Source organism: Equus quagga, chromosome 15 (assembly GCF_021613505.1).
Source record: "Equus quagga isolate Etosha38 chromosome 15, UCLA_HA_Equagga_1.0, whole genome shotgun sequence".
NCBI lineage: Eukaryota > Metazoa > Chordata > Mammalia > Perissodactyla > Equidae > Equus > Equus quagga.
Window position 1 is genome coordinate 52,796,078 of NC_060281.1, and position 26,692 is coordinate 52,822,769.

The window sequence follows — 26,692 nt, forward strand, 5'->3', positions numbered from 1 at the left end:
CTTTAATTTGTGAGCAACTTTAGAGGAACTTTCCACAACATCCCTAATGATGGCAATCTTATCTTTGTTGATGTTTATAATCTATTTCCCCCTTTTCAAATAAGCTCTGTTAGGGCAAGAATTTTGTATGTCTTGTTTACCACTGTAATTTCAACATTAGAATGGTGCCAGCACAGAAGAAACTCTCAGAGAATACTTGTTGGATGAATGAACAGATGTGTAAAGTAGCGTTCCCGTGTTTGAGGAAACTGAGACTAAGAGAGGTTGTTTTATTGAGTCATACAAGTAGTAAATGGTGGACTGGGGACTCAAACCCGCTTTATACCTATGTCTCTTGTCTTCTACTGCGTTGCTTGTTTCATTATACTGACTGCCTTTCCTGATACCAATGGTATTTTCAGTGAGACTGAAAAAACACAAACCATAAAAAGTGACAGATTTGACCATATCAAAATTTAAAATTTTGGGGTGGCAGAAGACACCATAGGCAGGGATTTAAAAAAACCCAACAGGGGCTGGCCCCATGGCCAAGTGGTTGAGTGCGCGCGCTCCGCTGCAGGCAGCCCAGTGTTTCGTTGGTTCAGATCCTGGGCGCGGACATGGCACTGCTCATCAAATCACGCTGAGGAAAACCAACAAGCAACAGACTAGAAGATATTTTCTATATTGTTATATAGATTCTATATTTGACTTCTATGAATCAATAAACAAGACAAGCAACCTATTAGAAACATAGATAAGGTTTATTAACAGGAGCTCACTGCAGAGGAGCCCCGCTCAGCCAATAGACATTTAAAGACAAGCACAACTGCAGTAGTAATAGGAAATGCAAATTAAAACCATCCTATCCGTGCACTTGGCAAAAATTTAATACGCTGACAGTAGCAAGTCCCATAAAATTTTTAGAGTAATATGGTAGTTTTTACTAAAACTAGAAATGTATTCCCCAAACAACAGCAATTCCACAACTAGTTTATTCCCAGAGAAATTCTCCCTTCTGAACATAAGGAGATTTGTAAAAAGCAGCATTGTTTGTAATAGCAGAAAAATGGAAACAACCTTCAATATCCCTCAGTAAGGAAATGGCTAAATAACAATTTGGAATAGTCATATGATGGAATACTGTATAGCAGTTACAGAGAAGGAACTAGATCTCCATGTGTCAACATGAATAGATCAAGCTGCAGAAAGATAAGTATCATTTATATAAATCCTTAAAATGTACAAAACAGTGCTATTTTTGTTGGTGAGTATCTGTGTATAAATATATAAAAACATAGACAGGAAGCCTTGACATCAAATTTATCACAGTAGTTATATCTGGGGAAGGAGCTAGGGACACAGGATTGGGAGCTGTACACAGGGGATGACAGCTTCATCAGTTATATGTCTCAGTTCGCAGAGCATAGTGGGTACTCAATAATTATTGAATTCATTTTAAAAGATTTGAAACAAATATGATACAATTTTAACATATGTGATATATTTATTTGATTATTCTCTACATGTTTTGCCTTTACATTTTTTCCCATGTTAAAAATAGGTTCGGAGTTGGCATCTGTCTTAGAGTCTCAGGTCAGAGACCTGTAAGTATTGCACATGTAGGACAGAGAGCCACGTGGCAGGAGGGCCTTCTATTGTTTCCCTAAACCCTAATCCTTTCTTCTTGGCTGGCTGAACCAACATGTGAAAGGCCTTACACGGTCCCACTCGGCATCCGTGCAGTTCTAGAGAACTAAAGGACGTGTAGAAGGGCACGTTTCTCATAGCCAACACCAATTAAAGGAATAAGGCTATCTTCCCATGTGCGAGAAGAGAGAGACTAGCAAATACTGACAACAGCAGCAGCTAGTCTCATTGACTGAGTTCTTACTATGTGCCAGGTGCTGTTATCAGAAGCTTTCCTGTATTCACGCGTCCTCAGCAACCTGGCAGTTGGTACTGCCATTTCCTTTTTGCAGACAGGGAAACAGGCAGGCTGGGGAAAGGAGCATAAAGGAATAAGGAGAGCATTTTTACTCAAATTATACACCATAAATATTTGTGTTTCCTAATGGAAAGTCAGTCATCAGGGGCTTTTGAGCCCTCTGCCCCTGGCGTCCTCTCACTTGCCCTCCTCTCTAATATCTAATCACCCGGCATCTTTGAGAATAGTTCTGTTGAATATCGCTTGGGTCCCTTTCCAGTGTTAAAATTCAGACTGGAATTTTGTTACTCTCCTTTTTACACCACTGCATTCCCTCTTGTAATTTTTTTAAAAAAGATATCACTGTTGAGACAAGCACTAATTAAAGCAGGGACACTTCTCTGCTATGACTTCACTGCCTTTAGATTTTCCAAGTATGATGGCAGTGGGAGATAGAAGGATGTGACAGTATGCCGCTGAGTTGGGATTTGAAAATGCAGGACACCAAATGAATGATTGTCAAGCTTCTAGTCAGTCTGCAGGCCTGTCATAGATAGTTTTACAATATGAAATCCGTTAATCTTCACAACACTGTGAAGTTAGGATTTCTTTTTCATTTTATAGATGGCGAAGACGCTGCTCAGAGATAACATTTTGCCCAAGGTTATGCAGCTACTTAGTGTCAGAACCAAGACTGGAACCCGTGTGAAACTCCCCTTCTTTGCAGTGACCACACTGAGTGATGTGCCTCTTTCTGCCGGAGCGTTCAGTGACCTCCCACACATGCCAGACACAAGACTGGCTAAAAATCATCACCGCCTGCATCGTGGCAAGAGGCCCAGCATTCCTTTAAACAATGGTGGTTCATCATTTACCAGCTCTGTGAAATTAGGCAACTTCTTTGCGTCTCTAAGCCTCACTTCCTGATCTGTCAAGAGAGATAAAAACACCTATCTTGTTAGAATAATTGGGAGAATTAACTGAGATAATAGTATGTAATATGCCCAATAAATACAATGGTACCTAGTAAACACATTCTATTTTCGTTTATTATTACTATCATCTGTGGTTTCTATAATGAAGAAATCAGTGATGTTGGGGGTAATTCTGAAATTAGAAACTCCTTGACATACTGTTTTAAAATGAAAAAAAATGCCGCTAAATAAAAGCAAGCTACATGGCAGCTGTAGGTAGGTAGTGAGGGAGAATTTAATCTTTTTCTTTATAAACCCATCAACAAGTAAAAAAGAAAGGAAAAGAAAGCCTATAACCATTGTTACAACTTGGAGGCAGGCAATTTACTCCTCTGCTGGAGCTGGTTACTCTGGACTGAAGCCATCAATCATAGATCAGCCTGTTTGTCCACACCTGCTTCTAGCCAACAGTAAAATCTCTGTATAAAGCGACCAAGATAAATAGAAGGTTAAATCAAGCAGTAGCTTACTGGGCAGCTGTAGTAAGGGAGGTGTACAATGTTCTGGAACAAGGACTCATTTTAACCTTCTATGGAGTTAAAATGCTACGTGCCAATCTAAAGCAAAACCAAATCCCCAAATAGGAAAAGACATCCTGTAACCAAAGCAACTTATACATAGTTATAGAGAAACTCTAGAGTTGTCATTTGGTTGATGGAAGAGAAGAGAAGTCCATGTCTGTAGACTGCTCCCCCTGACCCCAAAGTCCAAATTAGACCGCGTTGGAGGAATGATATTAGGGAGAAAGTTTAGCTAGGCACAGGCAAGAGGAATTGGTTATAGCAATAGAAATATGGCTCTCAGAGTAAGAGAGGTAATAATTCTACCAGATTCTGAACTTGTTTACTTCTAAAGGCTGTATAAAAAAAGATGTCAACAAACTGGAATAAATCCAGAAGAGAATGCTGAAGTAGGTAAGGGTCTAGAGCTTATGTCATATACGTACATGTATCTGATACCTAGAATATTCAATTAATGCTTGTAGAAGGAGGAAGGAAGGTAAGGAGGCAAGGTCAGAGAACAAAGTAGGGAAGAGGGGGAGGGAGTGAAAGAAGGGGAGAAGTTGAATTTACTGAGGCTGTGTGCTAGGAAAGGTGAAGGCTCGGTGTGAAATGATGCCTATGATCAAATATCTGAAGTCTCATGTGGGGGAAAAAATATTAGTTTTGTGTGATTTCAAAGGAGAGAACTAAGATTGATGGGTAACAATTGAATGGAGAAAGATTTTTACCACAAAATAAGAAAGGGCTTTCCAAAACCAAGAAACCTTCAAAACACAGAATGTGCTACCCTGAAAAGTAGTGAAAAGTCTTTCTCTGGAGTTTTTCCAGTAAGGAGGATGAATTTCTATCAGAATTATTGTAGAAAGTAATTATTTCCAGCTTTGGGTGGAAGGTTGAATTAGATGCCCATGATTCTCTGATAGTTATGAGAGCCAATAAGCTGCTCCTTGTTTCATCTGAGGTTTAAAAAAATCACTCAGTGTTTCTCCTATGGTTCTATTCACAACAAACAGTCTGGATCATGCAGAGCTAATTCTCATGCCTTTATAGTGCTGTGTGATGGGAAAGGAATCCTTATAAATAAACATGTTAATTTTTACATAATACATTTTAAAAGTTATTGTTTTTAAAACACAGAAGGGTGAGTTTGAGAAATGGAGAAGTAGTCACATCAAAACTTTTCAAATGTTATTTTACCTAAAGATATTAAATCTCCATGTAAGGAAAGATAGTTCCTTTTAGAGTAAGATAGTTACTCTTAAAAGCATACTTTGTTAGATATAATAATATTAACATTCTATATAGCTGTGTTAAAGTTCATATGAAGAAATCGGGCTACAGTTTATCAACTGACAATAAATCCTGTTAATTCTTCAATTTTTCATATGCTGGATACATATAAAGTTAGAGACTCTTTTGTATGAGTTGAAAGTGTGGCCAAAGATAAAATTTCGTACCATTAATCTAGTGATCATATTGGAATTGCACATGAAAAACAGCACGAAGGGTATTCTTGTTTTACTGATTCTAAAATATAGTTGGACATCTTGAGGCATATGTTCCATGAACACTTGTCATTAAATCTTTGTTTCCAGGTAAATGACACTCAGTGGTAGCTAATTCAGTCATCATAAGGAAGGTGGGGTTTTTTTCTATATTATGTAAATGAGGTTCAAGGCTACAAAACTTGTTGGTGCCAGAGTCAAGACAGAACCTGGGTCTCTTAATTCATTTTCCAGTGCTTTCTGCCTCATTATGATGATTACTGACTTTACAGTGAAGCAATAATCTTTACTCAGTGGCTGGATGTATGAGCATTCCCTTTAAGAGATCCCTATGGAATTCGGAAAGCCCATTTTGGTTAAATAGGATTTTTGATTAATGTAAATAACGTTGAGTTCATCCTACATTCTGACATCCTGCTAAGTGCATACAAGCTGCCCTTGTGGGTTTGACATGAATGTGTTTTATTCTAAAAGATTTTATCCTAAGCTAAAATAATCATTGCTGTCATGATGTTAAATAACTGTCTCTGTGAATATACTTAAGTGACTCCTATGTTAGAGAATTCTAGAGACTGAATGAATAGCAAGCTAGAATGAACAATTAGTTGAAAGTCAGACAACTCCTCACTCCAGTCCTTCAAAGGGAAGAGTTAGAGAAAGTGGCAAATGAGAGTGTGTGTATTTACCATTGTAAGATTTTCTCTTCTGATTGCTTTCAGCTGCCACCTTCATAATAAGTCTTTTGGTGGATTTAAGAACCCTATACTAATGAGACAATGGACATGAAGAAAATACTAATAGACAGCTTTCATTTTCCCACAATTCCTAGTTTGTCTAGTGAAACAAAAGTGGCTTTCTATTTAAGACTCAGTTTCTTGGTGGCTGTTCCAGAGATCTGTAGTAGAACACTTCATCTCCAAGTCCAGGATTAATGTATAAGAGTTGGCTTGTCCCCCTGTTACAGCCAAGAAGGATCACAAAGGATTTCCTACCACATGCTGCCCAACTCTGTCTTTGCAGCCCAGCACTGCATTATCTTGACCCTTCTGCCCACCTTCCTACTGGCTACAGGAGTCATTTACATTTTCAACCCTTGGGCTGTTTTAAAGCTACACAAATGAGTTGGCCAGAATTTCTCCTTTAAAAAACAAACAAACTCATAGTCTAACATCTCCTTCTTTCAGTTTTCTAATACAGTCATGTGTCACTTAATGATGGGGATACGTTCTAAATGCGTCATTAGGCAGTTCCATCCTTGCGCAAACATCACAGAGAGTACTGAAGGGGAACACAATTTACCACCCAAGTATGTCTCTTTAACATGAGGTTTATTTTAGGCTGATTATTTGTAAGAAACAAGGGACTCAGAAAATTTTTCCTGTCACCTCCCCCTTAACTGCTACAAGAATTCAGATTTAAAAACATGTCTCAGGAAGCAAGCTATCACCGTAGCATCACGTGAATTAGTGGTAGGCAGCGAGGAAGCTAGAAAAGCCTGTTTGTTGGGCTTCCCTCTGTGTTCTTCTGTTTCTGTGTGGCCAAACACTTGTTTTCCAAAATGTTTGCTCCTTTTCACCTCCTGTGAAGTGCCTGCCTTCTCTTTGAAGTTCCTGACTCTCCCCAGCCCCAACATCTTCTTTTGTCTTTAGCTGAGGGTGGTATTTAAGGTGAGGGCTTCAGTCATTTTGATGAGTTACTTGGTTTTCTTGGGTTTCTCCCCTGTGTACATGTTATTAAACTTTTGTTTGTTTTTCTCCTGTTAATCTGTCTCATGTCAATTTAATTTTTGGACCAGCCAGAAGAACCTAAGACTAGAGGAAAATTTCTTCCTCCCCTATAGTACTTACACAAACCTAGATGGTATAGTCTACTACACACCCAGGCCATATAGTACCACTGATCTTATAGGACCACTGTTGTATATGTGGTCCGTCATTGACCGAAACATTGCTGTGTGGTGCATGAGTGTGTATCTATATCCAACACACATTTTCATACAATCAGAACAGGAAACTTTCTTTAAGTCTTTATTTTTCTCAAGACTAATTTTGGTCACAATTTGAGAAACAGCTAGAACCACTAATCAATTGAGATCACTAGTGAAGTGGAAGCCATACTCTCATAACTGTTGCAATTGCTACTTCCACTGTATCTTTCTGAAAACATGTCTGCATCAAATATCTTCTTAAAGAAAACTTGGGAATCTTTCTCAACCACTCATTCCCCTGCTGAGAGTCACTACTCATTAGTGAACACCACCCAACCATGACATTAGTGTTATTGAATTCATCCTTTCTCTTGTAGAGTTTGGGAGGGAAGACACTATAAATCTTTTATAACTGCATTAGCTATATATTAATTAACATTCTCTATAATGATACAATTCTAAACTATATTTAAAAAGAAAAATCAAATAATGTTTGAGTGCTGAAAGGCTAAAACTAGGTGAAGACTTTAGCCAAGAGAATACTTTTAAAATGATAAGATCATGAAAATAACAATTAGAAAATAACTTTGCTCATTTTTCTTTATTTTATAGAAGTCAGCTAGTTTCTAATAGACAAAGGGATAGATTGATGCTCGTACTTTTTAAGGAAAATTTAGTAATATTCAGTTAAATTATTTATATGACTTGATATGGTTGTGCTTCTCTAACTCCATTTTAACTTTTGATACATTTATAATTGTTTCAAATGGAAATTTATTCACTTTAACGCATTTCGTCTACCTTATTACAAGTTACACTGAAGATAAGCATTCAGAAGAAGACCTTGTGGGGCTGGCCCCTTGGCTGAGTGGTTAAGTTTGCATGCTCTGATTCAGTGGCCCAGGGTTTCGCAGGTTCAGATCCTGGGTGCGGGCATGGCACCACTCATCAAGCCATGCTGAGGTGGCATCCCACATAGCACAACCAGAAGGACCTACAGCTAGAATATATAACTATGTACTGGGGGGCTTTGGGGAGAAGAAGGTAAAAATAAAAAGGGATTGGTAACAGATGTTAGCTCAGGCGCCAATCTTTAAAAAAAAAAAAAGACCTTGCTTGCATGCGGTTAAACTGAAAAATCGTTGAATGAATGAAATGACTGGAGTAACCAATTTACCAAACATAAATTGCTCAGTGTTAATTTAAAGGGCTGCAGATTTCAGTTCTGTCTGCCCAGTTCATTTCCTACATACTGCAGATACTGGCACTGTATATGAAGCTAAAAATATTTTAATTTAGTTATTTCCTTTATTATGTTTTATCTTATTTCCAATAATAGCTTCAAAACTTTTACATAGGCAAAGCACAGGATGGCCGTCTGGTTGGAAGCAGGGATGGAGGGTGGGGACTAGAGGGAAGCGCTTGCAGCTTCTGTTGTTAGGCACTTTACAGACAGTTGAGAAAACGCACTAGAAAATACTTTCTACTATCCATTGCATAGAAATGCTTTATCGATAAGAAAAAGAATAGTAATATTCCATAAAAGTGCTCATTTAACAGGATTCAAAACAACAGCTCAAGAAGAACCCAGAGAGAAGATTGTGTGACACAATGCTAATAAAAAAATGGGAGTTAGAGACTTGCATTTACATAATTTTCTTTATTTCGACACACTATGTTGGCAAAGGCAATGGGTTTAGCCACACATGGTATATAATTGTAGTAAATCACTTTGTCTTCTGCCTCTTATCACCTGTAAAGTAGGTAATACTTGTCACCTCTTTCTCCTCTCCCTCCACAGAGAGGTCTGCCTTTGTCCATCAGCCCAATGTTTTGGGAGACCACAATGATTGAATGTGGATGAATGAATGAATGAAGATGATATCCCAGAAGGTGCTCAAAATAACATGAGATTCAAATATCTAAAATTCATTCATAAGACTCTAACCATCATAAAGGTCAATAGGGTGTCCTTCCATTTATTTTACACACACCTCTGCATTTTGGCTTCTAATGACTTATTTTCCTATTAGAACCTGCTAATGATGCTCAGTTTGATTTGACATTATCAGGATTAAAGTGCTAAGGGAAGAGTATGATTTTCCTCTGCCTCTTAGAAAAGACTTTACGCAAAGAAGTGTGGCTCAGGTGTCACTGTGGTGGTAATACACTGCCAAACAAACAAGTATGTGACAGGGGTTTCATTCAGTAGGCAAAGGATCTGGATTGCTCAGTAAATCCCCATATTGGTTGATTTTATAGCTCGAAAGAAGGAAAATATGAAACAGTCTCTCCCGGTGACTCACAGATTGTCTCTTGCTCGGTATTAGCGGCAAAAGAACACATCTTTTGACTTTACCGTAAATATACTGAAATACTGTAGATATTTTTAGAATTTATAGAAATAATATAGGTATGATTATTGCTTTAAAAATTATAAATAAAATCTGGTCCATGTTTTTCCCGATAACTCATTAAAAGCTTTCTTTTGTTTTTCTGTTCAAAGGATACCACTTGTACATGCAGAATAGCCGACCTGCTTCCCCTCTGGTCAGCACTTGATAAGCAGAGCACATCCAAACAGAATCTCCTTTCATCGCTGTTGTTAAATGTGAATGAGCTTTATTCTTCCCCATGTCCCCAGATTCAGAAACTGGTGCAGTTCCAAGGTGTCCTGAATGCAGCTATCTGGCCTTGGAGTAAATCTCCAAGGAGTTTTGTATTCACTCACTACTTCCTGTGGAAGTGGAGGTTGTAATAATCATGACAAATATCTTGAATCGCAACCTTAGCAGCAGCATTAGCTTTTTTCGTGCCTCGTATATTCAATATTGAATCCCGAATGACTTTATTTTCTAGTTGTGAAATTGAAGCTCTTTCTTTTTCTGTATAGCAGATTTCATTTTATTCACTTGAAATTAAGGCAAGTTATTTAATATCTTTTAATGAGGCCAGAATGTTATGAAAGAAATATTTATTTGGATTTTATTTCCATACTCTTGGAGAGAATGCCATAATTTGCAAAATGACTAGAAAGAAACTCTTATTATTATATTCATTGTGAAGAATATGTATTTGTTTAGTAAAATTTCAGTTTCCTTACACTTGGTAAATTTCTGTGTAACCACTGAGTTAATTCACAAATCATTTTAGCCTTGTGAATATGTTTTAAAAGTGTTTAAAAATCTATTTTTGAGTCTTAATAAATAAGATTATACTTATCTTCTATCTGTTTACCAAAGACAGATCTCTGCTCCAGAGATACACACCTAAGCAATAGCTCACGACACTTTATCTATAATTTATGTCTCACCAGTTCCTTCCCCAGCTCCTCACAAATCGCCTGCACTGGCCTCCACCCTCAGCGTACACCCGTACCCACTTTTCTCAGGTGTTCTCACAGGGAATGTTCGTGAATAGTTCTGGTCAGTTATTTCATGACATCTGTGGGGATAGGCCTCTTGCTCAGACTCCCTTCTGCCGGGTAAGGCTGGTGCTGCCACGTCTACTGAGCGTCCACCCCTGCGTCTGTGGAGAGCTGATTGCCTGCCGAGCACTGCTGCTTGGCAGAGGTCCCTCTCACTCACACAAAGTGTCCCGTGCTCTGATGGGCACTGGTGCTGATGCGGAGGAACCCTGCAGCTGCCAGACTCTGTGCAGTGTTCTGTGGGAAAGCTGAGGAGTATTCCTGTCTCTCCTTTGCTGTTCTGTGTGGGAGAGCTTGCAAAGCTCTCCTCTCTTGCAACCCCAATATTCTTGTGTAAATTCAAGTACATGCCGTTCTGCTTTCATCACTGCCTTCTCCCTGGGACCCGCAGGGGACTGAGCCATGAAGAATCCTAAGGAACAGACTCTTTACTTAACATTGCTTTACTCCTCTCACATCCAAAGCTTTGTTACTGAGATAGTTGTGTCAGAGTCTGACCACTGCATCAATGCACCTCCTTAGGGTGGGTTCCCTCTCAGGATGTAGCACGGGCTCTTGTGCAAAGTAGACTGGCCCACCAGTTTGCAGAGGATTCTGAAGCCAAGAGCTAAGCCAGAAGCACCATCCCAAATGTATAGATCTAGCAGGTGGCCGAATGCATACATACCCTATAGCATGCTAGAAAACTATTTAAAATACATTATTGAAATAAGTAATTTTAAAACATTGGTAATTTATCTCTTAAAAATCTAAAACAAAAAAAGATATTTTAAGCATTTTACTAGTTGGTTTCCACTGAGTCATGGGTCTTTTTACAATTTTGGAGTTACTGCTGTCTCAATGTCCCTCTGCTTTAAAATACAGTGACACTTTACCAAGCTCTTTCAGTAGCTCATTCTCTCCTCCTCCTCCCCAGCATGCTGCACTTGCTGTGTGTATGCTCATACATGCGTAATCCTGGTAACTCTCTGAACATGTCAAGGAGGAGTGTTGTCAAAGGAGAAAGAGGTCAAAAGTGGACCCTTGAAGCTTGCTAGCCACAGTCCTGGTATGAGTTTGGCAAACTCATTCATTTATTACTAAATGCATTCCACAAATGCTTCTTGAGTGCCTTGTGTGTGTGCCAGGCCCAAAGGATCTTAACTAGTGTGGGAGAAGGAGAGTGGTCGGGGAAAACCAGAAGACAATGAGGAGTCATCCAGGCATAAGGGGGAACACATGCAGAGGCATGGGAGAGAGCGTTGATGCACTGGGGGAGCCACAGGGAGTTGGATGTGCCCTCAGCAGAGTGCACATAGGCATCTGCAAGAAGAGGAGGCGTAGGCAAGTGAGTAGACCTCATTGAATTTTCACCTGGCCAGCCAATGCACTTAGTAACAATTATTTTATTTTTTAAAAATTCCTCAGATTTTATGCTAAACAGAATGCAAATTCTTCCTACAACATCCTGTTGGACGCCAAGGAATGAAGGTTAAAATGCGTAGTACACATGTCTGGACTACCTTAGTGTGTGCGGTCCACTGGTAAGGTGGACTTTCCTTCCCCTGAGCTCTGTACTGTATTATTTGCATTGTATTAAAATATTGATGATAATAACAGTAACAACCCTTGTAATTATAAAAATAATGGAATTGTCGCTAGACAAAGCTTGCTTTGGGGTTTGACTTTTATATAATTTTAACAGACTAGGGGAAAAATACCTTTTTTACTTTTAATGAAATTGTAATCTGCCCAGTATTCTGAAGAAAGACTGCAAACCCACTGAGGGAAGCCCTGTGTGGGTTTATTTGTTTTGATTAAAGAAAAATCCTTAGTGTGGGAATGGGTCATTCTTCCTGTGGACACCTTATTCCGGGGGTGTGTGCTAGTGGATAAAGCAGAGTGGAGTAACTGAAGAGTTGACCCTTCTTGTACCCTTCTGTGAGCATCTCTGAAAGACCTATGGAGAACTAGAGTAGACAGCTGCTGGTGTTCCTGATCTTTTGAAGATAGTTGGATTTTGATAGTTTAGAGTATGTAACACGAGATTCAAGATTTAACCAAAGACTTCCTGCTAATTACTGTTGAGGGTTGGGCTCATTACCATTTTTTTCAGATTTATTGAGATATAATTAACATATAACATTGTGTAAGTTTAAGGTGTACAACATGTTGATTTGATAGACTTATATATTGTAAAATGATTACCACCATAGCACTAGCTAATATCTCCATCCCATCACGTAATTACCATTCCTTTTTTTGTGGTGAGAATGTTTATCTACTCTCTTAGCAACTTTCAAGTATATATGATACAGTGTTGTGAACTGTATACACAATTCTGCGTATTAGGTCCCCAGAACTTGTTAATCTTCTAACTGGAAGTTTGTACTCTTCGACCAGTATCTCCTCATTTTCCCTAACCCCTGGTCACCACCACTCTACTCTTCTGTTTCCATGACTTCGACTTTTTTAGATTCCACATATTTGTCTTTCTCTCTCTGACTTGTTTCACTTAGCATAAGGCCCTCAAGGTTCATCCAAGTTGTTGTAAACAGCAGCGTTTCCTTCTTTTTTTATGACAGAATAATATTCCATTAAATGTATACACACACTACACTTTCTTTATCCTTTCATATGTTGATGGACACTTAGGGTGTATCCATGTCTTGGCTGTTGTGAATGATGCTCCAGTGAACATGGAGGTGCAGATAGCTCTTCAAGATGGTGATTTCATTTCCTTCGAAATATATACCCAGAAATGGAATTGCTGGATCATTTCATACACATTTTAAAGTAAGTTTATCAAATTACTTAAGAAGTTCACTGAAATGTTGATAGGGATTGTATTAAATAGATTAACTTGAAGAGCATTGACATCTTTAAAATATTAAATCATCCTACACAAGATTTATATGATTTATTTCATTGTCTCTGTCCTTTCTAGAGTTCTAAAGTTTTATGTGTAAAGGGCTTATGAGTTGTTGGTTAGTTCCTAGATGTTTATAGTTTTGTTACTATTGGTTTTTACTTGGTTATTGCTAAAGTAGAGTCTGTTGGTTTTTAGTCCTATGTCTGGCAACCTTGCTGAATTCTTACTAGGTTTAATAGTTTATTTGTTGATTCTCTTGGCTGTTGTAAGTAGATGATTCTATCATTTGCAAATAGTGATAGATTATCTCTTTCCTTCCAATACCTGTGTCTTTTGTTTTTCATTCTTCCTAGCACTGGCCAGTATCTTCAGTATATATTAGACATAGTAGTGAAAGTCTGCATCTTTGTCTTATTTCCAATTTTATAGAGAATGCACCTGAAGTTTCTCCATTAAATAAAATGTTTGTCGTCAATTTTTAGTATGTAATCTTTGCCAAGTTAAAGTTTCCTTCTATTCAGAATTTGCTCTGAGTTTTTTAAAATGAGGTATAACATTATATTATTTCAGGTGTACAACGTAATGATTTGATATTTGTATATATTGCGAAATGATAACCACAATGTCTAGTTCACATCTATAACCACACATAGTTAAAAAATTTTTTTCTTGTGATAAGGACTTTTAAGATTTATTCTCTTAGCAACTTTCAAATATACAGTACAGTATTATTAACTATAGTCGTCATGCTGTATATGACATCCCCAGGACTGACTTAATTTATAACTGGAAGTTTGTACCTTTTTTGACCCCCTTCACCCATTTTGCCCACCCACCACCCCAACCTCTGGCAAACACCAATCTATTCTCTGTGTCTATGTGTTCATTTTTTGTTTTGTTTGTTAGATTCCACATATCGGTAAGACCAAGTCTTTCTCTGACTTATTTCACAATGCCCTCAAGGTCTATCCATGTTGTTGCAAATGGCAAGATTTCTTTCTTTTTTAGCTGAATAATATTTCATTATTTATATCTATCTCTCTCTCTCTGTATATATATATGTATACCTCTATGTATATCTATCATACATTTTCTTTATCCATTCATGCATGGACGGACACTTAGTTTGCTTCCAGTCTTGGCTATTGTAAATAATGCTACAATGAACATGAAGGTGCATAGACCTTTTCAAGTTAGTGTTTTTGTTTCCTTTGGAAAAATACCCAGAATGAAATTTCTGGATCATTTGGTAGTTCTGTTTTTAATTTTTTGAGGAAACTCCACACTGTTTTCCATAGTGGCCGTACCAATTTACAATCCCACCAATAGTGCACAAGGGTTCCCATTTCTCTACATCCTCACCAACACTTGTTATCTCTTGTATTTTTGATAATAGCCATTCTAACAGGTGTGAGGTGATATCTCATTATGGTTTTGATTTGCATTTCCCTGATGATTAGTGATGTTGAGCACCTTTTCATGTACCTATTGGCCATCTGTATCTCTTCTTTGCAAAAATGTCTATTCAGATCTTCTGCCCATTTTTTAGTTGGATTGTTTGTTTTTTTGCTATTGAATTGTATAAGTTCTTTATTTTGTAGATTAACCCCTTATCAGATATGTGATTTGCAGGTATTTTCTCCTATTCTGTAGGTTGCCTTTTTGTTCTGTTGATGGTTTCCTTTGCTGTGCAGAAGCTTTTTAGTTTGATGTAGTCCCACTTGTGCTCTTGTTGCCTTTGCTTTTGGTAACAAATCCATAAAATCATCAGCAAGACCAATGTCAAGAAGCTTTTACCCTGTGTTTTCTTCTAGGACTTTTGTGGTTTCAGGCCTTATGTCTAAGCCTTTAATTCAGTTTGAAGGGTCCAATTTCATGCCTCTGCATGTGGCTGTCCAGTTTCCCACTACCATTTATTGAAGAGACTGTCCTTTCCCAATTAAGTATTCTTGGCTTCCTTGTTAAATATTAGTTGACTTTTTATGCCAGAGTTTATTTCTGAGCTCTTGATTCTGTTCCATTGACTTATGTGTCTATTATTATGCCAGTACTGTACTGTTTTGATTACTATAACTTTGTAGTGTAGATTGAAATCAGGAAGTGCGATGCCTCCAACTTTGTGCTTCTTTCTCAGGAGTGCTTGGCTATTTAGGATTTTGTGGTTCCATGTAAGTTTTAGGGTTGTTTTTTTCTTTTTCTTTGAAAAATGCCATTGGAATTTTGAAAGGGATTACATTGAATCCATAGATGATTTTTGGTATATGGACATTTTAACAATATTACTTCTTCTCATCCTTGAGCATGAGATATCTATTTGTTTGTGTCTTCAATTTCTTTTATCAGTGTCTTGTGGTTTTCAGTGTACAGATCTTTTACCTCTTTCATTAAATTTATTCCTAAGTATTCCTAACTTTTTTCTGAGTTAGTCTAGCTAAAGGATTGCCAATTTTGTTTATCTTTTCAAAAAATGAGCTTTGGGCTGATTGTTATAATCACTAATCTGTGTGTATCAACAGAAAATAATTTTAAAAATTTGATAAAAATGTAAGTACTTGTCACATACTTAGTCAAGTATTTCTCAAATAGGGTCATGCTTTTAGTCATTTTATATGATGTCATCTAGTTCATCTCACCTTTTATTTTAGATAAATGAGAAGAAACCAACCTATTGAGAATTGTGATTTGTTTAAGACTTATGAAGCAAATTGCACAACTTTCCTCGATTAGTCATTCCATTAACAGTATTTCCTTTAATTTTTAGTTGTAATATTTTAATTATACAACATATTGACAGTGGTTTATTATTGAAAACTAAAACATAAGACATTCCCCCACTACTCCCTACCCTCTCCCTCATGACTTCATCTAACCCTGATTATCTCCTCAAAGCCCCATCTCTAAATACCATCACATTGGGGGTTAGGGCATCGAAAGCTGAATTTTGGGGGACACAAACATTCCTTCCATAACACCCAACCTGTGCAGCTTCTTTTTGTTAGTAATTTGATTAAATATGCTAAAATTTTAAAACATACTGAACCTAAAGGGAAAACAAATGCATAGTTAGGAATTTGGATAATCTTATCAGAGTGCAAAGGTGGGGCTGAAATGAAGAAGATAAATTCAAAAGGGATAAAAGTTTAAAATTCCATTTAAATAGAAAAAAAATCAGTTGTGTAAGTATAGGATGGGTAAGGCTTGAATTTGACAGCCGTGAACATGAAAAGTATCTAGTGATGTTTTTGACAAGGACTAACTGATACAATATGCAAATGCAATCGTATGATACTTTAATAGAAATATAATACCCTGATCAAGAGAGGCCACCAGTCGTTCTGCGCTCTTCCCTGAGTAGGCCACTTTCAGAATACTGTATTCAGGTACAGCAGATATAAGGGAAAATACAAGCTAACCAGTGATTACATTTCTGTTTAGAGCAATGTGGATACTGTTTAAGTGGGCTTGTGTAGACAGTTAATTATTAAAATGCCTGTGAAATGAATGGTGATGTAATTAGTATATAGCAAGTTTGAATTTCATGGAGAAGAATATGTAATAAAATGCTTGGTATATTTGTAGGAAGTAAGCAAGACTGTGGTATTTTTTAATAATAAAAGCACATCAAAAAATTAACACCCTGATTATAATCCAAACAGATTTCAGGAGACCCTGATCTAAATTATTGCTACTCAAAGTGAGGTTTGTGGACCAAGTAGCCTTGACATCACCTGAGAACTTGGTAGAAATTCAGACTCTCAGGCCCCATCCTAGAACAATGGAATGAACACTTGCACTTTAACTAGATCCTCAAGTGATTTGTATGATTAAGTTTAAGAACATGAAAACTTCTAAACTTTTAAGTGTGTTCAATGAAAGCTTTAAAAAGCTATAAAGATGATGTCCCCAAACTTCTTTTATATCTTCTTAAAGTGTGATGCAATACTTTGGGTAAAGTAGTAAGAAAAATGAAGGATGATGCAATAGTGATGGCTTATTTGACTATTGCATTGTCCTTCTAGGCAATTCCATCATTCTTATATTTTCATATATTTTTCTTTTTTAGCATAAATTGAAGTGATTGATGAATATTAGTGAGGTAATTACTAGGTTGATTAAATAGCAAAATGTTTTAAGATATCAAAAAATAGCATCACTAAGATTCTATAGTGTATCTTAGATTTATAAAGGATCCACTGGACTCATGTTAATTGCAAGACAGGATGAGTTTTCTACTTTAAAAATATATAAACAGTTTTTTCTTTGTTCTTTGGAAGAATGAAACTTCTAAAAAGAAACTCAAAAAATAAAATTGGGTCCAGTAGACCCTGATGATATACTGAGTGTTTAGTGTTAGGGATCTTTCAAAATATATGGGAAACCAGATCACATATATGAAAATATAGATAGGAATGCAAAACAATATGAAATAAGTATCAAATGAGTACTGTGAAGGTTTAAAATAACAAGAGTCTCATTGATCCATACAATAAATATTAAGTGTCTGTTATATACCAGGTGTTATTTTTGGAATTGGGGATAAAATGGCCCATTGGAGTTTATGTTTTAGTGCAAGACCCAGACAACAATCAGATTAACTAGCCAGTGAAAGTTTGTATAATGGTAAGTGCTTTAAAGAAAAAATAGAGCAGGTAGGAGGATGGAGAGTGATTCTGCACCACAAACCAGAAAGCCACAAGACAGCTGCTTTCCTCCTCTTTTGTAATTAGGCCCATGAGAGATGGATCAGGGAAACATGTAAGGAGTTGTCTGACCAGACACTGAATAAAGTGAGATAGAGAGCCATGTAGGGGAAGTGGAACATAACAAACAACAGTGCAGTAATATTTTCTGTTCTAAAAAAGATCTTTCATCTCCTTAATTGAGTGAAACTGTCCTACAGTTCAGGGTAACCCAGGATGCAAATAAAATCAGCCCATATTTTGTTTGCTCACTTAGTGTGCTGAGACATCCTGCAGCACAAGAAATAAGAGCATGAGCTCTGCGGAGTCCGTCCTCTGCTGTCCCAGCTCTGAAACCTTTCAGTCTGAAGGTATAAAAAACAGTGGTTAATTGTTACTGAACTTAGTTCAAGTTTCACACAACAGTGCCGCTCTTGAGCTCTAAGTCTCAATTTCCACATCTGTAAGTTGGGGAAAATACCCAGCTTGCAAAGCTATTGTAAAAATCATAGATAATATACATCAAATGCCTGGCATATATTAATTGTTTGATAAATGGGAACTATTATTATTCACCATTATAGTTAGTTCATTTTGTAGGGGCAGAAAATGTTTCCCTTCTTCCTTTCTAGGTTCCTTGGCTGGCATAATAATCACATTGACATAAGAGATTAACAGGAGAAAAACGATTTTAATTTTGTATGTATGGGAGCCTCATAAAAATATGAGACTCAAAGAAGTGACCAAAGCAGGCTGATCTTATACCTTTTGGACAAGGAAACAACAAATTTCCGAAGAATTGACAAGATAGAGGGTTGGGGCTTGGAATGGTAAATGAGTGAAGAAGGAACAAGGTTTGTTTATCCAGCCTTCTTGGCCCTAAATTTTCCATCTCTGGTGATAAGGATGCCTGCTGCTCTCCTGCTTCAGGGAAGGTAGCTTTCACATTGAAGATGTATTTCCTGCTTTCAGAAAGACAGTCAGAGTGTCCTTCCTGCACCAGCTGTTTCTTAAGTAACTTTAATTCAAAATAATCAGTATGCCAGAGTGGCATATTGGGGTGGCATATTCTGCTCTCCTTTGATCCATATCTATCATAAAATGTAGTAGCCAAATATAAATGTTCCTACGGATTCTTCAATACCTGGCTTAGTTTCATTCTTGTGAAAATTACTCCAGAAGATACATAATAACAATTTAGAGTTCCCATAAATGAACAAGAATTCCCTACCTATTCCCTACCCTCAGCTTCTCTTTGTTGCTCCCTCCAGAGTACTCAGTGTGAGATGGAGATGTTGAGTGGGTAGGCCTCTCAAAGGCAGTTTAGGGGAATCAGTGTAAAATATGCGTGAGTACACATTGTGTGAAGTCAGCTGCATGAAAACCAGATAATTTTATATGTCCACTTTTTGCCATCCTCTAAACCTTCTAGTTGCGTTCACACATGTGAACATGTTTAGACTCTTCAAATACGTGAGAGACTGGGTGGTAACAATCCCTGAGGGGTCTGCCAAAAGAGTTTTCAGCATTTGACAACCATCCTGAACCCTGGGAACAACATAGAGGACTCACTGTGTGATGGTGCCCAGCCTATGTCCCCTGACCCTGAGGCAGGGTACGATCTCCTTGTCTCTCATTCTGTACAACTCAGCCTGGACCCTGAGCTTCCTGGGGATCTTTCAGAGTTGTGTCTGGTTAGTCTGCACTATGGTATATTCCTGAGCTGGTCAGATGCCATTTCCTGATCTGCTGCTGTTGGACACTTCAGATTTAGTTTTCTCTGAAATATGCAAAAAAAAAAAACGAAAGTAAGGATTTGGATACTGTGTCTTCTTCCAAACTTAACAGTCAGCTGCGTGACCTTAACCGCTTTTGCTCAGTTTAAAAAGCAACGAGGAAGGGAGTTGGTGGTAGGCAATAACTATTCTGATTGAATAAGTGTCTTTAAAGCTGTATAAAACTGTATCAACAAAATAGGACAAATACCAAGATCTTGAATCACTGGATTTTTATATAACGTAATGCCCATGGTAAATACTAAAAACCACAAAATGTCTAAAAAATGAAGGAAAGAATGTAAAGAAGAAGGAATGAGTGAAAAAAGGAGGAAAGAGAAGAAGCAGGGGAAGAAAGCGAGGAGGAAGAAAAGGTGGAATGAGGGAAGTAAAGGGAGGAAGGAAGGAAAGACAGGAATGAAAGGCAAGAAAGGGAACAAGATAAGTACTGGACCAGAGAAAGGAGAAGAAGGGAAGAAGAAAAGGAAGAAGAAAAATGGAATCTAGAATCCTATCATTTAGCGATCAGAGAAGGCATGGGCAGAGTTTTTGTGGTGGGGTTTATTTCTGCCTCACTTCCTGTCTTGGCCTCTATAGAATGGCCCTTAGTCATGGTGATAGCGATTCTGATCGCAAGACTGCCTTTGCTTTAGAAAATGTGAGCTATCCAGGTGTTCAGGATGAGGCCATCCCCACAGCGATCACAGAGGTCATACTTTCAGGAACAGACCAGGAAATGGCTTCCCATTTGAGATGTTTATGGTTTATGTGGAGCTCCAACTGATGCAGTTAGGGCTGGGTGGGAGTCCCAATCAGCATCATGGTGGCAAAACCCTAGGTGTGCCCTTCGTGGGTCTCCTGTTTCCCAAGTACTCTCAGAAAATGGTAGCTGAGGCGGGAGTGCATGGTGATCCCATCCACCAGCACTGGGAATTGTATGTCACATGGCCACTCATCTTTCTAGAACAAGTCAATCCAGTGAGTCTGCCTCAGATGGGTCACCCTCACCTGCGAGTGGTCATCCTGCTGGCAGTAGAACAAGGAAGAGGTGAGGATGGCAGTTCCAGTGGACGTGATGAGGTGGTGGAGGCTAGCTTGCTCTGGGGTGCTCTGAGTTATGGTTCTTTGATTAGATAGATCTGTATGTGGTGCACTCGATTCCTTCTGTAAATGCTATTTTCCATATGGAATCGCTTCCCTTTGGCATGAAGAACATTTTGAGTGTACCTTGTAGTGCAGTTCTGCTGGCTACAAATTCTCTCACTTATGCATACATGAAAATGTCCTTATTTCAACCCTCATTTTTGACGGATGTTCTGCATATTTTGAAGGCTATTTAGAGGATATCTCCTCCCCTGCAGCCCCCAAGCAACCACTGATTTGCTGTCACGTAGATAAATTCATATTTTCTAGAATTTCATATAAGTGGAAACATAGAGTGTGTGCTCTTTTTTTTGGTCTAGTATCTTTAACACAGCATAATAATTTTGAGATCCATCCGTGTTGTGTGTGTGTCAGTTGTTCACTCCTTTATGTTGCTGAGTAGGGTTTCATTGTAGGACTACACTACGATTTGTCCATTCACCTGTTGATGGACATTTGGGACATTTCCACTTTTTAACTCCTACAAATAAAGCTGCCATGAATATTTGTGTACGAGTCATTGCATGGATATATGCTTTATTTTCTCTTGGGTAAGTACCTAGAAGTGGCATTCAGGATCATATGGGGGGAGAATGTTTATGTTTTTACCAAACAGCCAGCTGCTTCCCGATGTGTTTATACCATTTACATTCTCACCAGCTGTGGTAAGTGATCAGGGATACACAATTAAATAAGGCCCTACTTCCAATCTTTCCGTCCTTCAGCTATTGCTAAACACAGTCACAAATTGAACTCAAAGTTGCAGAACATGGACTTTCTGTTGTGGGCAAGGAGAAATCACTGAAGTTGTTCTGGAAGTGGGCTCAGAGTTGTTTGGCAGAGAGTTCTGTGGCCCGGAGAGTTTGGAGCTTAGTCTGGAGAAGGGAAGCTGTGGCCATGGCTAGGCACTTCCCCTGGCTCAGAAGATTTTTTTCTAGAGGAAAAAAAAAAAATCTTTGCCCACGTGGAGGGCTATAGCCAAAGAATGACCAGAGTGGGGCCTCTGAAGTGTGGAGTTCCGGACAGCACCCCTCTTGCCCAGGTTCAAGGGCAATACCATGCCCCTCTTTCCTAACCTGTCCGAATTCTAAACATCTTTAAAAACTCATCTTCAGTTCTCAATCCTACGATATCTTCCATCATTGTGCCCGTTCTGTGATCTCCTTCCTCTCAATTGTTTGCTATTTGCCTTTGTCTGTATTTCTTATTTTCTCAATTTGTCTACAAGCTTTTTTGTCAACCACTCTATCCCTTTTTTTTCTTATGTCTGACAAAGAATTATATACGTAATAGCTGTTCAAAAATGCTGGTTGAATGAATGAAAGGTAGTTGGTTGTTGGTTTTTCTTAACTCTTAGGCTCTGGTGTTAGTCATGAGAAATTGTCCAGCATACTTTTACAGTTACACATATAGAACCTAGTACATAGCTGTTAAGTCCTTGCCCAGGCTCTGGTCTGTCATCCTTTCCTAAGCGTTCATTCTTAGTTGACTAACACTACACTTAACGTTTTACTAATCCAGGCTAAATCTTAGTTTGTTCTTCTGATCTCATCTCATCGTTGTCTTTTTAGACTGTATCCTTAGTAACTATATTAAATAACCCAAAAATAAAGAGAGAATTTTTTCCAGGCTTCTGATTTTCCCTAGCATTGGCTTTATTTCTGTCTGTCATATAAGTCACTAGAAACCCTGGCCTTAGACGTTTCCCAAATGAGTTGTGCCTCGATGTATTTGTATATGCTGACCGTTCCTGAAATCCTTGCTCTTTCCTTCTCCATCTAGATGATGTCCTGGTCTTTCAAAAGTCAGTGACAGCAGCATCTCTTCCTGGAAGCCTTCTTTTTTTTTTTTTTTTTTTTTTTAAAGATTTTATTTTTTCCTTTTTCTCCCCAAAGCCCCCCGGTACATAGTTGTGTATTCTTCGTTGTGGGTTCTTCTAGTTGTGGCATGTGGGACGCTGCCTCAGCGTGGTCTGATGAGCAGTGCCATGTCCGCGCCCAGGATTCGAACCAACGAAACACTGGGCCGCCTGCAGCGGAGCGCGCGAACTTAACCACTCAGCCACGGGGCCAGCCCCTGGAAGCCTTCTTTTTTTAAGACATGCAAACTGAATGTCCTTTCTCTGTGTTCTTACAGCACATCCCTGTAAACTTCCCTCATCATATTTAAGGCGCTGGTACTGTCATTAGTGACTGAATTGTCTGTTGTCCTGTGTGAGGATGAGGACCATGTCTCATTGGGCTTTGTGTTTCAGCACCTGATGTGGTGCTGGCACATCATAATGCTCAGATAATCGGTTAATGAATCAGTAAATTAATGACTGAAATAACAGAACGTCCCTTGCTATTCATCTCTTTCATTCTCTGCTCTCTTGTCGTCTCTCTCCCTCTCTTTTCTTCTGTTTCTACTTTTCTTCCATTGTGACTAAATTTCTGCAAGATGATAGAAATACTACAAGCTTTATGACCTTTAGTTAGAGTTTTCTTAGCTCTATAGATGTTGGAAAATGGATTTTGAACCTTAGCAAACAAACTGAAATGGTTTAAACATTTGCAGTGGATGTGGCAATGAAGGAAAGATTTCACTGGTATTTGCTGTGAGGCTGATGCATCAGTGAGGTTAACTTGCTTTGCTCCAGAATGAGAGGCCTCTGGACAGATATGCCCTGTTCAAATGGCAACACAAATCATATTTGGTCACACTGTGCTGTTCGGTAACTGACCTTTCTCAAATCTGGAGGTCTCCCAAAATGTCCTTCAAGGAAACCAAAGATAAAAAACCCTGTTTAAAAACTTCCAAGCTTGGTTTAACCCAGATACTTTTTCTAGAAATATTATGAAATAGTAAAGTTCCTAACACACTGGCCAGCAGTAGCAGGTGCACATAAATGTTAGTCTCTAATTCCCGTCCCCCTTCCCAAGCTCCCGAAGTTCTGAAAGACCTAAGTTTCCTTGAAATTTTCTCAGGATCAGAATCACAGATAAGTAATAGGTCCAAATGGGATGTACCAATCACCAAACGTGTAGATCTTTTCAGATGCCGGTAAATTAATTCTCCTCTTTGGCACTTACACTTTCTTTGAGAATGAGATACTTTTGGTGTCTTGACTGCACTCCAGCTATTGACTATAGAGAACATTCTCTGTGAACTTCCTTCCTGAAGGCCGTCATACTCAACTCACAAATAGTCAGGGACCAACCCAGTGGTGCAAAATCCTCATCAAAGATACCTTTCCTAGGACAATTGGGTCGTGCTCTGTCTTTTCCTCCCTTTGCTTGAGGAGGTGCCAGACCTTTGTGGCATGGGTAGGGCACACCGTTACAGGTATTTTGAGCAGTGTAAGAGTAGACCAGCATGAATAGGAGCTAAGTCGAGGGAGCAGCCAATTTATTCACTGTAAGATTCTTAGCAGAAATTCTCCAGTCCCAACCTGAATCCAGTTAAAGTGGCGGTAACCAATGTGTGTACCCAAGTGACACGATTTACTGTAATAGTAAGTACATGTTACTGTACATTAAAAACATTTTGAAAGCAAATAGAACATAAAGTAATAGAAAAAATACCTGTAGTGCTTAATTTCCTTACTTGAAAAACAAGTCCTCTTTAAAGCTTTAAATTCAGCTCTGTGAAATAAATTCAGCTGAAATTTCATTTAATAACTACATTATATCCTGTGAGTATAGACTCCCTGTTGCTTGCACAGAACTCCTCTTAGTTGTAACAATGGAAGTTGCATATGGAACAGCATATGCCCATTGTAGAGGGAAGTGGAGTTAGGGTAATAACTCTTCAGTGTGTAAGTCTACCAAGACTGTTTTCCAGGCCTCCTCTTGCCTAAGCAAATGCAAGAGGAATTGTTTCCTTCAAGATCCTTACCAGCTTGTGAAAGGTGAGGCTGCACTTACTGGTCCACTTAAGTCTTTGTGGTCAAAAGTCCCTGAAGCTAGGACCCCTGGAGATTCTGTCAACTACACCTTGTCAGTATCAGGGTGTTTTGAGAGTTCCCCAAAAAACCCTACTTAAATCATTTTTTTTTTTAATCTTTTCAGGAGCATCTAAAAGCCTTTGATGATGAAATTAATGCTTTTTTGGACAATATGTTTGGACCTCGAGGTGAGTAAGCTTCTTGAGAACTTAACGTGGAAAAAACACAATTTAGTTATAGAAGAGGAGTCTGTCTCTTTTGGTGTCTTAAAATAGTATGATAACTAACATTTAGAGACTTCCTCCCCTCTGATACCCTGTCCCAGACATCCAGAAGATCCCGTTTCTCCTGCTCAGCCTCTCCTGAGATTAAAGCTCTGGGAGCAGGAAGCAGGAGCAGGACCCAGTGCCATGCTTTCCTCTGGGGTCTCTGGTTCCCAGAGCAGGTTGTAGCTTTCCTTCTAAACTAGGCTGCTGCTTTCTCTTCCCCTCTCCGCCACCCATTCGCCTTCCACCTTCCTCACAAGCACAGTCATGTGCCTGTGTGCATATGCCCTCATGTGTCTCAATTCTGTTTAAAGATTTGTGAGCTTTCTCTGCCCAGGGCCATTCAGTTGAACTTCTAAGGTCTGGGTCCTTCTGAGCCCCTCATCAGCCCTCTGTCACAGCCACTTAAGCACTGCAGTGGCCTCCTAGCTAGGCTCCTTCCTCCACACTTGCCCACTTCCAGTCATCCAGAAAGTGTCAGCTGGCATAATATCTCAAAAGCCTAAATCATATTTGTGGTACTCTAGCTTAAAACTCACCAATGCCATCAATCCCAGTGCCCTTGGGATAGAAACCAAACTTCTAATCATGGCTACACACCCCTGTGTGTCCACCCCCAGCTACCTCTCCAACAACTAGTGCCACGCTCCCTCGCCCACTTTGGCAGAGCCATGCTAGACATGCTTTACTTCCTCAAAGAAGTGAAATGCCTTTGGATGCCGCCTTGGGCCTGGAATCCCTTCACCCTGTCTCCTACCCACCTCCAGTGTAGTCAGCCCTTCTCATGCTTCACTGCTTCCCGGCAAGGATGGTAGGGAAGTTTTCCCTCGGAAGTACGCCCCTCATTATTCTCGAGTTCAACCTCTGTTTCTTTCCTTCAGCTACTTTATTGTTATTAAAAACCCTTTCTCCCGTGAGGCCAGGAACCATGACTGTTACCTCCAAGGCTTATTACAGTTCTAGAAACATATTAGGTGCTATATAGTTGCAAATAAATAAATTCTAAGCAACATGTTTCGTTTTACTTGAGCCTTGCTGGTTGACAAAGCTGTGGAAAATGTACAAGTTTTTGGGTAGGGGGAGGAGGGAAATAAGGAGGCTTACCTGTTTCTCAAAATCTTTAAACAGAATCACTTAGGGATTATTTTGGCCACTCTCCAGTTTCTTTACGGGCTCCGTAAACTTCTCCAGGAGTGACTGTTTATATAGTTTTAAAATAATGGTACTCTATGATTGTATAGAGCTTTTAAAAAAATACTTTCACATAGTCTTTGATTTTGTTTTTTTTCCATTTTATCCTTGTGATGATCTTGTGGGGCAGGCAGGTGGGCTATCTGCATCTCGTGACCCATGGTATCTGATGCGTTCTCTGCCTCACAGTTCTAGTGGGTAATGTGGAGGGCAGGGCCCTCTAACTTAGGCGTGCAGGACTTCTTGGTGACTGTGGCTTTCCATTTGATCCTTCCGCTAGAGGGTTAAACAATGTTGTCTCCAAGCCATTCTCACTGAACTTTGCCATCAGTGAGGTCACCGGGGTCTAGAATTATGCAGCAATGGGATCAATTAAAGATAGAATTGCAGTTGTTTACTCAGCATGGGTCATTTCTGTGGAAGTTTCCTTTGGGGGAGGGAGAGTGTAGGATTGACAGTTGACAGCCAGATCAGGTGACCTGCACAATGACGGGGAGCCTAGCATGCAGGCCATCAGGAATCCCTTGCCCCCTCCCAAAAGTGTCACAAACTTAAGTTGACTGGCAGGCCGTCAAGTACACTTCTAGGTGTCCCCTAGTCTTTTCTGATTTTACCTTCAT

At 38.9% G+C, this 26,692-nt stretch overlaps 1 protein-coding gene across 1 annotated transcript in view; it reads left to right on the forward strand.

The window, feature by feature from the left end:
• ELOVL2 (ELOVL fatty acid elongase 2) overlaps window positions 1–26,692 on the forward strand; it is a 59,130-nt gene that overhangs the window by 7,395 nt on the left and 25,043 nt on the right. The window contains exon 2 of the mRNA XM_046640805.1: window positions 24,740–24,803. Coding sequence (XP_046496761.1) covers window positions 24,740–24,803 — 64 coding nt within the window. The remainder of the gene's footprint in view (window positions 1–24,739; window positions 24,804–26,692) is intronic.